Genomic DNA, 15,469 nt, shown 5'->3' with positions numbered 1-15,469 from the left:
AAACTTGTACTTCTGTTGAGAAGTACAATTTTGATTAAAATGTGATTTATCATTTAAAAATATAAAACAATGAGCTGAAGATCTTTAATGAAATGGCAGATTAAGCACTGAAAATATTCATATTGTTATTTATTACCAACCAGTAAAAGATACTGTAAGTGAAGATACCAAATCACATTTGTTGTTTCTATTAAGATTATTCTCAACAGCAAAGACATAACTAAATAAGTTTGATTTGCTGCACAGGCTGAAGCTGGACATGATCTGCATCATGCTACGTTACGCTTCTCTGGAGGGAAAGACAGAAGAGGAAGGAAGAAGAAAGAGATGACAGGTAAAGAGGGTGGGTTGTTCTTGGAACACATTGTTGAGCCTTCTAACCTTTATGGACTGAGATCAACAAAACACCAGCTCCAGATGGGTGGTCTGACATAATTTAACATGATTTTTTTTTACATCTATTGGAATGCTCACCCGCTCTTTGCAAACAGCATCCTCCGATTTCAAGTTGTTAATTAATAATATTGTATGTGTTTAGGTGTGAGTTAATGGCCCTATTAAAACCCATGTATTTTATATTGCTTATTGTCCCAAGATTAATATATATTTCACATTTTTCATCATTTTGGCAGACACAATCACACACCATGTGGGTTCAGGGACTTCTTCAAGGATTCTTCAACATGTGCTCAGTAGAGGTAATTTGGCTCAGGTGGACTAGCTACGTATGAGGTAGGATAGGTTTGGGATCACTTGCATGCTTTATTGTTTTCCAAGCAAACACAGATGGAGTTACTCTGAATAGGGAATACAGCAAAAGAACAGGACATGCTGACATTTTCAGAGTTAGAAGTAATGATTCTGAAAATGATGAACTTGCTCTCCAAACTTTTCCTACACCTTTTGCAGCAAATACAACCTGGCAGACCTTATGCATTCTAAATGTCAATTTTAATAGATTTCCTTATATAAGGTCCCTTCCACTCTTTTCAGATGTCCTATTTTACCACTTCCACAGCACCCCCAGACCATCACGCTGTCTCCAACATGCTTGACTAATGGTCAATCAATGATCTGCAGCTCACAAATGTTCTTGTGTTTCATCCAAAGACCCCAAAACTCAACTCATTTGTCCACTACACCTTCTTCCAGACTTCCAATATCCGACATTTGTGATCTTTAGCCCATGTAAGTCTTTTGTTTTATTGACCAGTCTGAGATACAGCTTTTTCTGGGCAATTCTGCCATGAAGTCCAGCATCCTGAAGTCTCTTCTTCATTGCTGTTGCTGACACTGGTGTTTCACGTGTACTATTTAGTGTAGCTGCCAGATGAGGACCTGTGAGACCGTGCGTCTTTGTCTTCACACCCTCAGATATTTGTCGTCTTGCACAGTTGTGCATTGAGGCCTCCCACTTCCTTTTTCTGTCCCCGTCCGAGCCAGTTTGTGGTGCTCTCTGAAGGGAGTAGTTAGTGCAAATTCTGGCATTAAGTAGTCAGATACTAAACTAACCTAAAAAACGCCATGCTCCCTTGTCTCCCCCATTGGTACAACTGTTCTCAGCTGTTTAACACAATAGCAAACAGGTTTTCTCATCAACCAATTTGCATTAACATGAACTAGCAGTCATACCAGGAGATTGATGAAGAGAAAACTGATAATTGCTAAGAATAGGCCTCTATGTAAATCTTTAGATCATTCGTTAAAAAACTTTTGATTCATTTTAATTGTTTGTGAAATTGATAAAATTGTTTGTGAATTGCATTAAACTATGTTCTTTAGAAAACAAAGAAATTTGAGCAAACTTCTGAGCATTAGTTTATATACATAATATAATTAAGTCATTATGTTAAAATATAATACAAATGTAAGGACATGTGTATGTGCAATGGTTTTAGCATTTTTTCTTAAAAAGTTCACTCTCAACAAAAGAACCCACCACTTTTATTTATTCACATAGTCAGATTAAAATATTAACAAACCCACACACATTCATATTCAGTATTTAACTTGAGAATATACAATTTCTTCAGTCTTCAACTCTTTCTTCTTATTTCCTCTTGTGCCTTTTCTTCCAGAAAAATGTAACGCAGCGTAGTTCAGATCATGTCCATCGACAGCCTGCAGCAAATAAAACATTATGTAGGTATGTTGGATGTTAATGGGCACAGCGAATGTGATTTGATATTTTTGACTTACCAAGTCATGTACTGGACGGCTCGTGTTGTCTGGATTATCATGTCTTGATTGTGAAGAGTCACTTTCTCTTCCTGATGATGAATGAAAATATGGTAATATAGTTATATTTTAATTTTTAATTGAAAACATTACTAAACTACATATAAAACTCTCCTTAATTGAGCTTTCATTGGTGCATGTGAAACAAAAAATAACAGTTGTTTCTCAGGTATCCTCAATAAAATGCTGGACATATACTTCTATTGCTTATTATATGCAACAACATGGGGTTTAGGTTTGCATAGGGTTTAGGGGACTGATTTGAACACTGGTGCTCCCATTTGCTTAAGCTGCATATTGCTTTAATATTTTTTCATTGACTAAAAAAACTCTTACCTTTAAATTGTTCACACACTGGACTTCGGTAACAGATGAAAACAACATTTCCAATCACAGAAATGGCCAAACAGACTATTAATGCCACCAATGCAATAAATTCAGACTTAGCATTTTGTTCTAGAAAATAGAAGAACATACTTACAGAACATACTATTGACTGAAAGTCAATATATCATTCAATTGTTTTTAATATCACTACCTTTAGTGAACATAAAATCTTACCGATTTGCAGGTTTGTTCCATCTCCAAATAAAATCTGTCCACATGTGGCCACAGCACAGTAATAAGTCCCAGCATCAGAGGAGCTGACGTTCTTAGAGAAGCGATAAACACAGCTCTTCACAGAGTCAGATCTCTTCTCACATTCATTATTTCCACCAGTGTAGATGATTTCTGGATGAGATTGATCTGATCCAGCTCTGAACCAGTACACACTGTGATCTCCTGGACACGTCTTGTTGTCAGAGTCAGAGAGGACTGAACACTGGAGAGTCACTGAGTCTCCTGGACGGACTGGATCAGAGACTGTCTGAACAACAGTATAGTTTGATGTCCTCTCACTGTTTCCTAGAAATATAAAACTGTTAAAAATTTTGGCTCTATAAAGATTTGACCTGGTACACTGCAGAAATATTACCAAATTACCTTTTAATGACAAATAGGTCCCACTCCAATGATTCTGAGTCCAAGAATCCAAAACAGCACAGTGATACATTCCTTCATCTTCTTCAGTCGTCCTCCAAATCGTCAGAGTGCTAATATTCTCATGAAGTCTTTCTTTAAATCGTGAGGCAGAAAAGCCTGAGCTATACACAGGATTTATATTTTTCTTCACTGTCACAATTAATTTTAGATTATCCCCAGAACTCTGCTTGTACCAGTAGAGCTCTGTACGTCTCAAATCATCATTAGGTAAAACGCATGTGAAGGTCACAGGTTCATCAACTTGAACCGTGATCACAGGAACAAGTGAATCTGAAATAAATAAAGACACAAAATTGTTTGAACTTTAAAATAAATTATCACACATTTTCATGCAGATGTTTAAATAATAAATCACTTACATCCTTTTTGGAGGAGAAGCAATGTAACCCAGAACACGATCATGCTGACACTGTCTTTATTTGGAGACTTCTTGGTGATTGTATGAGTGAAGGAGGTAAGATGATGGTGATAGGTCAGACTGTGAGAGGCAGCTGATTGGTTATCACAGAATACATTGAAAAATTCACTTCCTGTCATAGTGGTGTCATCATGGTCTTTGTGAAGCATATAGCCCCGTGCTTGTCGACCTTTAGACCTAGAAATAGGACATATCTCAAAAGTAAAGTAGGGGGTCGGAGATCCCCCCCCCCCCAGAAATTGTATCCTGCATTCTGGTTACTTTAAAGGAAGAAAAATAAATAAATAATAGGTGTATGAATTTAGGAGTTTGCATGAGTATTTCTTTTGATCTCAATTTCTCACTCAGCATTGGAAGTGGAGATACAAACTGATCATGTGCTTGTAAATAAGGTGTAGCTGGATAGTTGTCTGAGTGGAAACAAAACTAAGCTACTGTACGATCACCATTACTAGGTGAAATGTTCTGAACATTTATCGCTATTAATGTCCAAAATACATGTAATCCTGCATCTCAGGGGAACAATTCAGAAGTTTCAAAGTGAAGTTCCAAATTTTAGGACTCTGAATTAAAAAAAAACACTGCCCTAAAGCTGCTCTAATGTTTTACACAGATACTAGCACCCCGATATCAGCTTTGTTATGTTTAACATTACGTGTAACACACAAAGTGGATGTACATTACTTTCAAAACATTATTGGTGGATGAACCGTGGCAAATTTTTGTTAGTTTTGCGCATATAAGACTTAAAATGAACTCAAACACAGTTGATGTGCTTCAAGCAAAAACTGACCAGTGCCTTCCTGTGAAAACTTTGAACATTGTCTCTAAACTTGGAGAGTGTGAAAGTGGGAGAGACAGCAGTGGAGTTTCTAACCAGTTTGTTCAATAGGATTCTAGAGAGTGAGAAGATGCCTGGTTCCGATCTTTAAGAACAAGGGTGACACGCAGAACTGCAGCAACTATAGAGGAATAAAGTTGATGAGCCACACAATGAAGCTGTGGGAAAGAGTAGTGGAAGCCAGGCTTAGGAAGTAGGTGGAGATTTGTGAGCAGCAGTATGGTTTCATACCATGTAAGAGCACCACTGATGCCATTTTTGCTTTGAGAATGTTGATGGAAAAGTTCAGAGATGGTCAGAAGGAGCTGCATTGTGTCTTTGTAGATTTAGAGAAGGCGTATGACAGGGTGCCGAGGGAGGAGCTGTGGTACTGTATGAGGTCGTCGGGAGTGGCAGAGAAGTACGTCAGAGTAGTTCAGGACATGTATGAGAGAAGTATGACGGTGGTGAGATGTGTTTTAGGTCAGACAGAGGAGTTCAAGGTGGAGGTGGGACTACACCAAGGATCAGCTTTCAGTCCCTTCTTGTTTGCTATGCTGATGGACAGGCTGACAGATGAGGTCAGACAGGAATCTCCCTGGACAATGATGTTTGAAGATGACATTGTGATTTGCAGTGAGAGTAGAGAGCAGGTGGAGGAACAGCTAGAGAGGTGGAGGTTTGCTCTGGAAAGAAGAGGCATGAAGGTCAGTCGTAGTAAGACAGAATACATGTGTCTCAACGAGAGGGATCAAGGTAGAAGCGTTAGGTTACAGGGGGCTGAGGTGAAGAAGGTACAGGAGTTTAAGTACTTGTTCAGTGTGATGGGGAGTGTGGAAAAGAGGTGAAGAGGAGAGTGCAGGCAGGTTGGAGCGGGGGGATGACAGCGTCAGGAGTGTTGTGTGACAGAAGAGTGTCAGCAAGACTCAAAGGAAAGGTGTACAAGACAGTGGTGAGACCAGCTCTGCTCTATGGGTTAGAGACGGTAGCAGTGAGACAGAGACAAGAGGCTGAGATGGAGGTAGCAGAGATGAAGATGTTGAGGTTCTCCTTAGGAGGGACCAGGTTAGACAGAATAAGGAACGAGTACATCAGAGGGACGGCTCACGTTGCCTGTAGTTAGCGACAAAGTCAGAGAGGCCAGACTGAGATGGTTCGGACATGTGCAGAGGAGGGATAGTGAGTATATTGGTAGAAGGATGTTGGAGATGGAGCTGCCGGGCAGGAGGGCAAGAGGACGGCCAAGGAGGAGATATATGGATGTTATAACAGAGGACATGAGGTTGGCTAATGTTAGGGTAGAAGATGTTCATGATAGAGTTAGGTGGAAAAGGATGATTCACTGTGGCGACCCCTGATGGGAAAAGCCGAAAGAGAAGAAGAAGAAGTTCTAAAACAGTGAATGAAAATAAATAATACATTGCAATCGTATGGAAGAGTGAGACTAGACTAAGCAAACTACACTGTCATATATTCAGCAACGCAACAGAGCAATGTAATAGTAGCAGAACACTCATCATCCACACTTGTACAACAGCATGGAGGTGTTAATGTTGTGGTGGACAGGGGTGACGCGGCTTTGCTACGAGCTGCAGTGCGCTGTGTGTCCTGACATCTGATTGTGGTCAGCATTCAAGTTTTCTCATGCTAATCTCCGTCCACCACCACAGTAAAACCACCATTCTTAATGTTGTAGATGATCAGTGCACAATACACTCAAATTACTGGGTTGCAGGGTGGTGCAACATTTCTGACTTTACAGTTCAAGTAGTAAAGAAGTGGCTGTGTGCAGGGTAATGTGTCTGTGACAGTACATGTTCACAGATACTGATAGAAAGCAGGTGACAGTAGCTGGACACTGATGAAGCTTTTGTTCTGAGGTTGTGTTGAGCATGTGACATTTAACAGTATACAGAGTATGCTGAAGAACCAGACTGTGGTGTGAGTGATTGTGTGTAGGTTCATGATTTGGAGGGGTGGGGTTGGGGTGAAGGGAAGTTGTCATTGTTGTTGAGATCTTTATCATGTTTCCTATCTGTCAGACACTGAAAATGGTGAACGGGGTTCAGACACTAAAACTGCCGTAGCACGATGGAATCGTCACTTTATAAATGTTGTTTTAGACGTAGTTCAATTAGTTGGTCTCATAAGGCCCCATCAGCTGGAGGGACACCAGAAGAGGAGGGCAATATATTTAGTAATTGTTCTGCTTCCTGCCACACATACTAAAGTCAGGTCTGGTCGCTCGTCCCCTGCTCTCACTTTGTTCATTTGCCGCCTTTTAAGTCACACCTAGCTGCTCAACAATCAGGCCACAGACGTTAGATATGCTCCCTCTGCCCCACACTCTCTGTGCCATATTGTCTTTCTTCACACTGTATGCTCCAGACTCTGCAGCCTCTTGACTTGACCTGTTCTGGTTGTTTGCCTTTGAGTCCTTGTCCACAGGATTTGAATATGGGAATTTTAATACCTATGAGCAGTATAACTGTACACTTTTGGATTAAACCAAATCTGAACTGTGACAGTGCAACATGTCTTCACAGGTATTACAGCACAACTGCTGAAACACATATTTACTCTCTCTGCAAAACATGTTACAACAAAAGCTAACATCAATATTTCTTCATCTGCATGTGTGATTGGACTGATTTCACTAATTCAGGAAAATGTTCTCCAGGAAAATCTCCAGAACAATCCACACATTTTGTACAATGACAGGCCACAACAGCAGCAACACTTATCTTTCAGATACAGATAAACTTTATTTTTGTATTTGCATGATATTTTGATAGATGGCTGTATATCATGTTAACAAACAACTTGTATGTTTATTTAAAAACTACAAAATAAAGCAAAATGAATAAACTTCGAGATTCATATACAACAGATTTATGGACAAAAAGTTCTAATGTGTTCCATTGTTTAAAAATGCACACTGACAAACCAGCAAAGAAACTTTTTAAATGCAACAAAGGTAAATTTGATTCTAGCAGACAAAGATTAGTTGACAAAATTGATTTGACTTTGTAAACATGGAATCAAAATATTTATACGTGATTAATTCAATATAACCACTTGTAAACGCACTAGTTCAAACCAAAAGCCTTTACGGCAGCATAGATCCTCTCTGTTTCTGCAGCTTTTCCCTTCTTCATGGCAACACTGTCAGTTTTCCTTACAGTGAAGATGACAGCAGAATACATCAACGTGTCCTCTTCTCTCTGAGAAAATATATAAAATAATAAAGTTGAAAAGTCAAAAAGTAAAAACACAACTTCTGTTTTTTATGATGTACAGGTTATAAAGTCCTACTTTACCTGTTGACTTCTGTGACCACTACGATTTTGTTGTTGAGCAACAGCAGCTGGATTGTAAAAATAAAAAATAAATATCAGCATGCACTAGTTTAAATATAATATTTCATTTATTCTAAAGAAGAATAAGTGACTTTTGTTACCACTGGAACAATCACACTTGATGGCACAAATGAGGAAGATGAAAACAAAAACACACAGAGCCAACGCAGCAGACAGAAGATAAACTGCCTTGGTCGTCTGTGAAAAAACGTTGACTCCTGAAAAATAAACAAAAGAGAGAAACAATAAAAGTAAATTATGATTTAAGTTGCCTCCTGGTAAGATGATTTTAAATACAGACGTAACACAAGTAAGAGAATATCTATATATTTACCTTCACTTTGCAGGTTTGTTCCATCTCCAAATAAAATCTGTCCACATGTGGCCACAGCACAGTAATAAGTCCCAGCATCAGAGGAGCTGACGGTCTTAGAGAAAACACAGCTCTTCACAGCGTCAGATCTCTTCTCACATTCATTATTTCCACCAGTGTAGATGATTTCTGGATGAGATTGATCTGATCCAGCTCTGAACCAGTACACACTGTGATCTCCTGGACACATCTTGTTGTCAGAGTCAGAGAGGACTGAACACTGGAGAGTCACTGAGTCTCCTGGACGAACTGGATCAGAGACTGTCTGAACAACAGTATAGTTTGATCTCCTGTCACTGTTTCCTATAAATATAGAACTGTTAAACATTGTGGCTCTATAAAGATTTGACCTGGTATCCTGCAGAAATATTACCGAATTACCTTTTAATGACAAATAGGTCCCACTCCAATGATTCTGAGTCCAAGAATCCAAAACAGCACAGTGATACATTCCTTCATCTTCTTCAGTCGTCCTCAAAATCGTCAGGGTGCTAATATTCTTATGAAGTCTTTCTTCAAATCGTGAGTCAGAAAAGCCTGAGCTATACACAGGATTTATATTTTTCATCACTGTCACAATTAATTTTAGATTATCCCCAGCACTCTGCTTGTACCAGTAGACTTCTGTACGGCTCAAATCTTCATCAGGTAAAACACATGTGAAGGTCACAGGTTCATCAACTTGAACCGTGATCACAGGAACAAGTGAATCTGAAATAAATAAAGACACAGAATAGTTTGAACATTAAAACAAATTATCACACATTTTCATGCAGATACTTAAATTATAAATCACTTACATCCTTGTTGGAGGAGAAGCAATGTAACCCACAACACGATCATGCTGACACTGTCTTTATTTGGAGACTTCTCGTTGATTGTATAACTGAAGGAGGTAAGATGATGGTGATAGGTCAGACTGTGAGAGGCAGCTGATTGGTTATCACAGAATACATTCAAAAGTGCACTTCCTGTCATCAGGGTCTTTGTGAAGCATATAGCCTCATGCTTGTCAAGCTTTAGATCTAGAAAATAGGACATATCTCAAAACTAGAGAGTTGGGGTCTGGAGATCCTTCCCTAGAAATTGTGAGCTTCACAGACATCGTTTCCTGCATACTGGTGACATAAATTAAAAAAAAAAAAAAAAAACGTGTATGACTTTAGGTATCTCTTTTGATCTAAATGTCTTACTCGGCATGAGGGGTGGAGATAAAAACTGATCATGTGCTTGTGAAAAAGGTGTAGCTGGATAGTTGTTATAGTCGAAACAAAACTATGCTACTATAAACATTACAAGGTGAAATTTTCTGCACATTTACCGCTATAAATGACCGCAATGCATATAATCCTGCATCTCAGAAGAACAGTTCAGAACTTTCAAAGTCAAAGAGCTGTGACATTAGCCCTTTTTTGGGACTCTGAATTTAAAAAGCCGCCCTAAAGCTGCTCTAATGTTTTACCCAGATACTAGCACCCCGATATCAGCATTGTTATGTTTAATGTGACGTTTAGCGATCATCGCTTCTGACCACTGCCTTCCTGTGAAAACTAGGAAACTTGAACTTTGAAAACTTGGGTCTTTGACACAGATGTCAGAGTGAAACCATCCCATCTTTGATACTACCTCTTAAGGTAGCTTAAAGGAGCATCAGCATGGAGCCCACACACTAGTTTGGGACCTTTTCAAAAAGAGTATTAATTTGGTAAATCTACCTTCAATTGGCCCTGTTCCAGATCTCCATTGGGTCTTATTACCTTCCCTCTATCCCAATAAATGTGATTATCGTGACCTTACCTTTAAGATGTAGAATGAAAAACTATGTTTAATAGCAACAGGGCAATAGTAGCAAATAGGGAACTTAAATCTCTGACAAGTGGAGAGAAAAGAATAATTAGTTTTTAAAACCATGAATGAAAAAACTGAATTAATTGCAATCACATGAAAGAGTGAAGTTAGAGTGAACTTTGCAAACTACACAGTCATATATTCAGCAACATAACAAAGCACAATAGTAGCAGTACACTGATCACCCTCACTTGTACAACAGCATGGAGGTGTTCATGTGGTAGTGGACAGGGTTCAGGCTATCCGGTCTGCAGCTCAGTGAAACAGCAGCTTCACTGAGCTATTTCTGCCAGTCTTTTGAAGCTGTGTGGATGAACGCATGATCAAGGCTATACCATGCTTCCTGCAGAAAGAGGTACACAGGTTCCTCTGCAGAGGTGTGTCCACTGTCTGCAACGATCAAAGTGCTCATACTCATGGTGTTGTCATCTCATTTATGTTGCTGCTCTGTGTTTCTGAGCACAACAGTTTTACTTAAAATGTGGATCCTTAACACTGCAGTGGGGGCTGTGGGCCTGTTGTACAGCAGCACACAGTTCTTCTACAAACTGCTGTAGATGGAGAAAGCAGGTGAAGCCTCCCTCCCCTGTTGCAGTCTGCTGCGCTCCACCATGTCTGACCAGCACTTCAGTTATTTGTCCTTAAAAAAAATTACAATCAATGAAAATGCTCTAAAACACTTTAATTAATAAAATAGGTGGGATAGAGCGAGTGGATGAAAGTGTTAGGAGTGCGACAGAAGAGTGTCAGCAAGACTCAAAGGAAAGGTGTACAAGACAGTGGTAAGACCAGCTGTGCTCTATGGGTTAGAGACGGTAGCAGAGATCAAGATGTTGAGGTTCTCCTTAGGAAGGATGTTGGAGATGGAGCTGCCAGGCAGGAGGGCAAGAGGATGACCAAGGAGGAGATATATGGATGTGTTAACAAAGGACATGAGGTTGGCTGGTGTGAGGGTAGAAGATGTCCATGATAGAGTGAGGTGGAAAAGGAGGATTTGCTGTGGCGACCCCTGATGGGAAAAGCCGAAAGAGAAGATGATGGTGTGATGTCTGTGAGCACAACTGTGCAGTGCTACTGTTAGTTTGGTATTTAGTTCATGTTAAGCTCAGTGGAAATCCTGTTCAGACTGCCACGCTACAAACAATGGGCATCTAGTTGCGTACAGCTCCACCAGCTGGAAAGGCACTAAAAGAAGAGTGACAGGAAGTATTTTATTAATTGTTCTAAGTTTATTTTTAAAAGTGTGAAATAGAAGAGTCCAGCCTGTGGAAGGATACTCTGTCACGGCTGAAACATAGCCTGGTGTTTTTCCACTTTAACAAACCTGCAGGTCATTTGATCGCACTGCATGTTGAACAACCATCTTATATGTTCTATACTAATGTTAACCAATAACAAGATCCATGACATAATAATTACAAAGTGCCTCATCTCAAGACGTGTAGTCAATATAACAACACAAAGACTGTAGGGGCAGCAAAGCCGCAGATGAACAGTTGATAATGTTTGAATTCTACAGAAAGATGCTAAACCAGTCAGTGAATCTTTCCTTTAAGTTTCAGGATTAGATGCATTTCAGATTTTTAATTGCAGTAAATGCAACAACTAGCAGTAACAACCATGTCAATTGTTGCTCATAGTTCCAGTAAAACATATAAAGAATAGTTAAGAGTCAAAAGTTACAAGTGGATCATCTACACATTGTTAACAGAAGCAGACAAAGACCAGGATGACACCAGTGTGACAGGAAGTACACTTTTTCTGTTTCTATGAAATCTGTTCAGTGGTAACCAATCAGATGCATTTGACGTCTGACCTATCACACTCATCTCACCGCCTTCACTTACTGAAATACCAAAAACTCTCCCATTAAGACACAATGCCAAAATGCTCGTGTTGTGGGTTACACTGCTTGTTCTTCACCGTGGATGTAAGTGATATTTTATTATTTCCTTTATTTCTCTCAGAATTCAATTCATATACAAAGGGATCTTTCTCATGAATCTTTTATGTAAAAGCATTTTAATTTTCTTTTCTAGCTTCACTGGTTCCAGTGATCACAGTGCAACTTGACAAACCTGTGACCTTCACATGTTTTTTACCTGATGAGGGTTTGAAGAGTAGACAGCTCTTCTGGTACAAGCAGAGTGCCGGGGATGAGCTAAAATTAATTGCAACACTGAAGAAATTTTCAAACCCGCAGTATGCGCCTGGGTTTTCTAACTTAAGACTGGAAGTAAAACACAGTGAGCATATAAGCAATCTGACGATTCTGAGGACGATTCATGAAGATGAGGGAATGTATCACTGTGCACTTGTGGACTGGACTAATACGACTTGGACTGGGATGTATTTGTCAGTAAAAGGTAATTATGTAGTTTCTGCAGTGGTTTGGAATCAAGTAAATCACTCATTTTGTTAATGTTTCCAAACAAAATACAGCCTTTTTACCTGTAACACCTATATTTATAGGAAACAGTGAGAGGACATCATACACTGAACTACACAGTATATGTTCAAGCTTTGAAGTTGTGAATGGAAATCCCAGACCTATAACACAGTTTTTAATACTCAGGAAACAGTGAGAGGACATCAACTGTTGTTCAGACAGTCTCTGATCCAGTCCGTCCAGGAGACTCAGTGACTCTCCAGTGTTCAGTCCTCTCGAACTTTGACAACAAGACGTGTCCAGGAGATCACAGTGTGTACTGGTTCAGAGCTGGATCAGATAAATCTCATCCAGAAATCATCTACACTGGCAGAAATGATGAATGTGAGAAGAGACCTGACTCTGTGAAGAGCTGTGTTTATCACTTCTCTAAGACCGTCAGCTCCTCTGATGCTGGGACTTATTACTGTGCTGTGGCCACATGTGGACAGATTTTATTTGGAAATGGAACAAATCTGCAAATCGGTAAGATTTTATGTTTAATCCTACAGGTGAAAAACAAAATAATGTTAATAACATCATCACTGATTTTCTGTCAAAAAACACTAATTTTCTTCCTTTATTTTCTAGACCAAAAAAGAAATCCTCCATTTATTGCATTGGTGATATTAATAGTCTGTTTGATCACTTCTGTAATCGGAAATATTGTTTTCATCTGTTGCCGAACTTCAAGACCAGCGTGTAAACTGTTGAAAGGTAGGTGCTGCTTATTTAATCAATCATTTTATGACTTTAATGATTTATAGTAGATGTAAAAAAAAAGACAAACATCACTGAAATAAAAACTAGTCTGTTATTTTAAAAAAATGACAATAAATCAACTTATCAACAAACATTTATAGTACATTTTAAATCTCTCGCTTTACTCTACTGTTTTTTAAACTTTATCTTTGCTGTTACACAATGTCAATAATGTATATTTAGAAGTACAATTTTGATTAAAATGTGATTTATCATTTACAAATATAAAACCACCAGCTGAAATCTTTAATGAAATGTCAGATTAAGCACTAAAAATATTCATATTGTTATTGATCATTAGGAATAGAAAGTGCCTCTTCACAAGCAACACATGGCAACTCAAACCAAACAGTAAAAGATACTGTAAGTGAAGATACCAAATCACATTTGTTGTTTCTATTAAGATGATTCTCAACAGCAACAACATAACTAAATAACAAGAGTTTTATTTGCTGCACAGGCTGAAGCTGGACATGATCTGCACTATGCTGCGTTACGCTTCTCTGGAGGGAAAGACACAAGAGGAAGGAAGAAGAAAGAGATGAAGACAGAAGAAAGTGTGTATTCACAAGTGAAATGCTGATGAAAATATAGAGCATTTTATGTTATCATCACATTTTACTGTAAACAGTAAAGTAGTTCAGTATCAAACTGATGCAACCCTGTGCTGTGTGAGATACAGTAGAACGATGAATGAGATAAGCTCGATATTAATGTGGTTACATCAAGTACCCTTATCAAATTATGTTTGTTTCACTGCAGTGTGTGTTTCATGCTTCGCTTTGTCTAGAATGATTAAAAAGTGAATAAGCAGGAAGGAATCTTTGACCAGGATATCTCCTTTACGTCATACATAATAGAAATCCCTAGGAATGCTGCAGCCAACATTCTCTCCAGTGGTTCCCTGTAAAATCCAGAATAGAGTTTAGTTTTTTTACCACATATAAAGCACTTAATAATGAAGCTCCACCATATCTTAAAGACCTCATAGTTCCATATTTTCCCACCAGAACACTTTGTTCTCTCTACTTGCGCTTTAAGTACCAGCTAGGTAGAAAAGCGGTATATAAGTGCAGACCATTTACCATTTACCATTTACTTGTGGTTTCTAGAGTGGATAAATGTAGAACGGGATACATTCTACTCCTTTGCTCTCCGCTGTCTTTGTTCATGCATGTTGCATATCTCGTTTTACTTTAATAATTTCATCTTTCTTAAGAAATATATACTATTGTATTTTATACTGTATTATATACTGTATACTTTTACATTACATTTTGAATGCATCATTTTTGATGTCTTTCTGTGCAGTTCTATATAGTTGGGTATGTTTTACACACAATTCATTGCATCAAGATGAGTGTTGTTGTGATTTGGCTCTATTTCAATAAAGTGAATCAAAAATAATTTGCCAAATGACCTGAAATCCAGATTTCACATTTAAGAAAGTACAGACACACTAGACATGAGAGAACACTGGATTTAATGAACAAACATAACAAACTAAGATGTTGTTACTGCTGTAGTCAGAAACAGCACAACATATTTAAGAATGCCCTATGTTTAATCAAAACTTAAAATCAAAATGTTATATTTACATGAAGGATAAAGCTTGTTTGGGAGTAAAATTGGTTCAGAGGTATATTTACTTTTTTAGGGGAAATAGGATTAAAAAAACTATTGGAATATATTGGGCTAATAAGCTGCTTTGACCCACACATGTATTCAGAGAGTAGCAGTCATTGACTTGCCAATTGCCCAAACACAGAAGAATGAGAACTGAACAGGCAAAATCAAGGGCAGCTAAAGGCAAAGAGAGCGACTGGCAAGTTAGAGAAGATTTAGGAAATCATTTCCTAGTTCCTTGAGAGATAGCTGAAAGTAATCTAAGACCAGATCGTGTGTTGTTGTCAGAAGCAATTTGCAGTTCCTTATAGAAATGGTCTAATACTGAAATAAATCTATACAGAGAAAGAGGCTAGAAAACTAAGATCTGCCCAAGTTGTTTTTTGTTTGAGAAAGTCAAGACAAAAAGGTGATAGACTGGGGCAAATGTAAAGGTAAGTACAGAGATGAAAGCTAAACTGTAAACTCTGATATGTGTTTAGATTATTAGGTAACTTAGCTCAGAAAGACTGGTTTAGTATCCAAATGTTTCCAGTATCAGGCTTGTGGCCTA

The 15,469-nt window shown here is 38.5% G+C and overlaps 1 protein-coding gene and 1 long non-coding RNA gene across 2 annotated transcripts; one reads left to right on the top strand and one right to left on the bottom strand.

The window, feature by feature from the left end:
* The first annotated feature begins 258 nt into the window (after positions 1-258).
* On the top strand, positions 259-14,459 carry LOC113160521 (signal-regulatory protein beta-2-like). Its single transcript, XM_026357819.1, has 7 exons — positions 259-334; positions 633-698; positions 12,140-12,466; positions 12,676-13,014; positions 13,120-13,245; positions 13,592-13,653; positions 13,751-14,459. The coding sequence occupies exons 1-7, from the start codon at positions 328-330 to the stop codon at positions 13,871-13,873; spliced, it is 1,050 nt and encodes a 349-aa protein (XP_026213604.1). The 5' UTR covers positions 259-327; the 3' UTR covers positions 13,874-14,459.
* LOC113160529 lies at positions 1,988-2,668 on the bottom strand. Its single transcript, XR_003298697.1, has 3 exons — positions 2,575-2,668; positions 2,200-2,270; positions 1,988-2,121 (listed from the first exon to the last, which is right to left on the bottom strand). It is a non-coding gene; the product is annotated as an uncharacterized LOC113160529 (long non-coding RNA).
* Positions 14,460-15,469: the final 1,010 nt, after the last annotated feature.

This window comes from Anabas testudineus, chromosome 10 (genome assembly GCF_900324465.2).
Source record: "Anabas testudineus chromosome 10, fAnaTes1.2, whole genome shotgun sequence".
Classification (NCBI taxonomy): domain Eukaryota; kingdom Metazoa; phylum Chordata; class Actinopteri; order Anabantiformes; family Anabantidae; genus Anabas; species Anabas testudineus.
Note: the sequence above shows the minus strand (reverse complement) of the source record. Positions and strands in the feature narration are given on the sequence as shown.

What these genes read in the sequence shown, in the direction of transcription:
- LOC113160521 (XM_026357819.1), top strand. An exon ending in GATGTATTTGTCAGTAAAAG is followed by an intron (nt 12,467 to 12,675) that starts GTAATTATGTAG and finishes TTTAATACTCAG; the next exon opens with GAAACAGTGAGAGGACATCA. An exon ending in AGCGTGTAAACTGTTGAAAG is followed by an intron (nt 13,246 to 13,591) that starts GTAGGTGCTGCT and finishes ATTGATCATTAG; the next exon opens with GAATAGAAAGTGCCTCTTCA.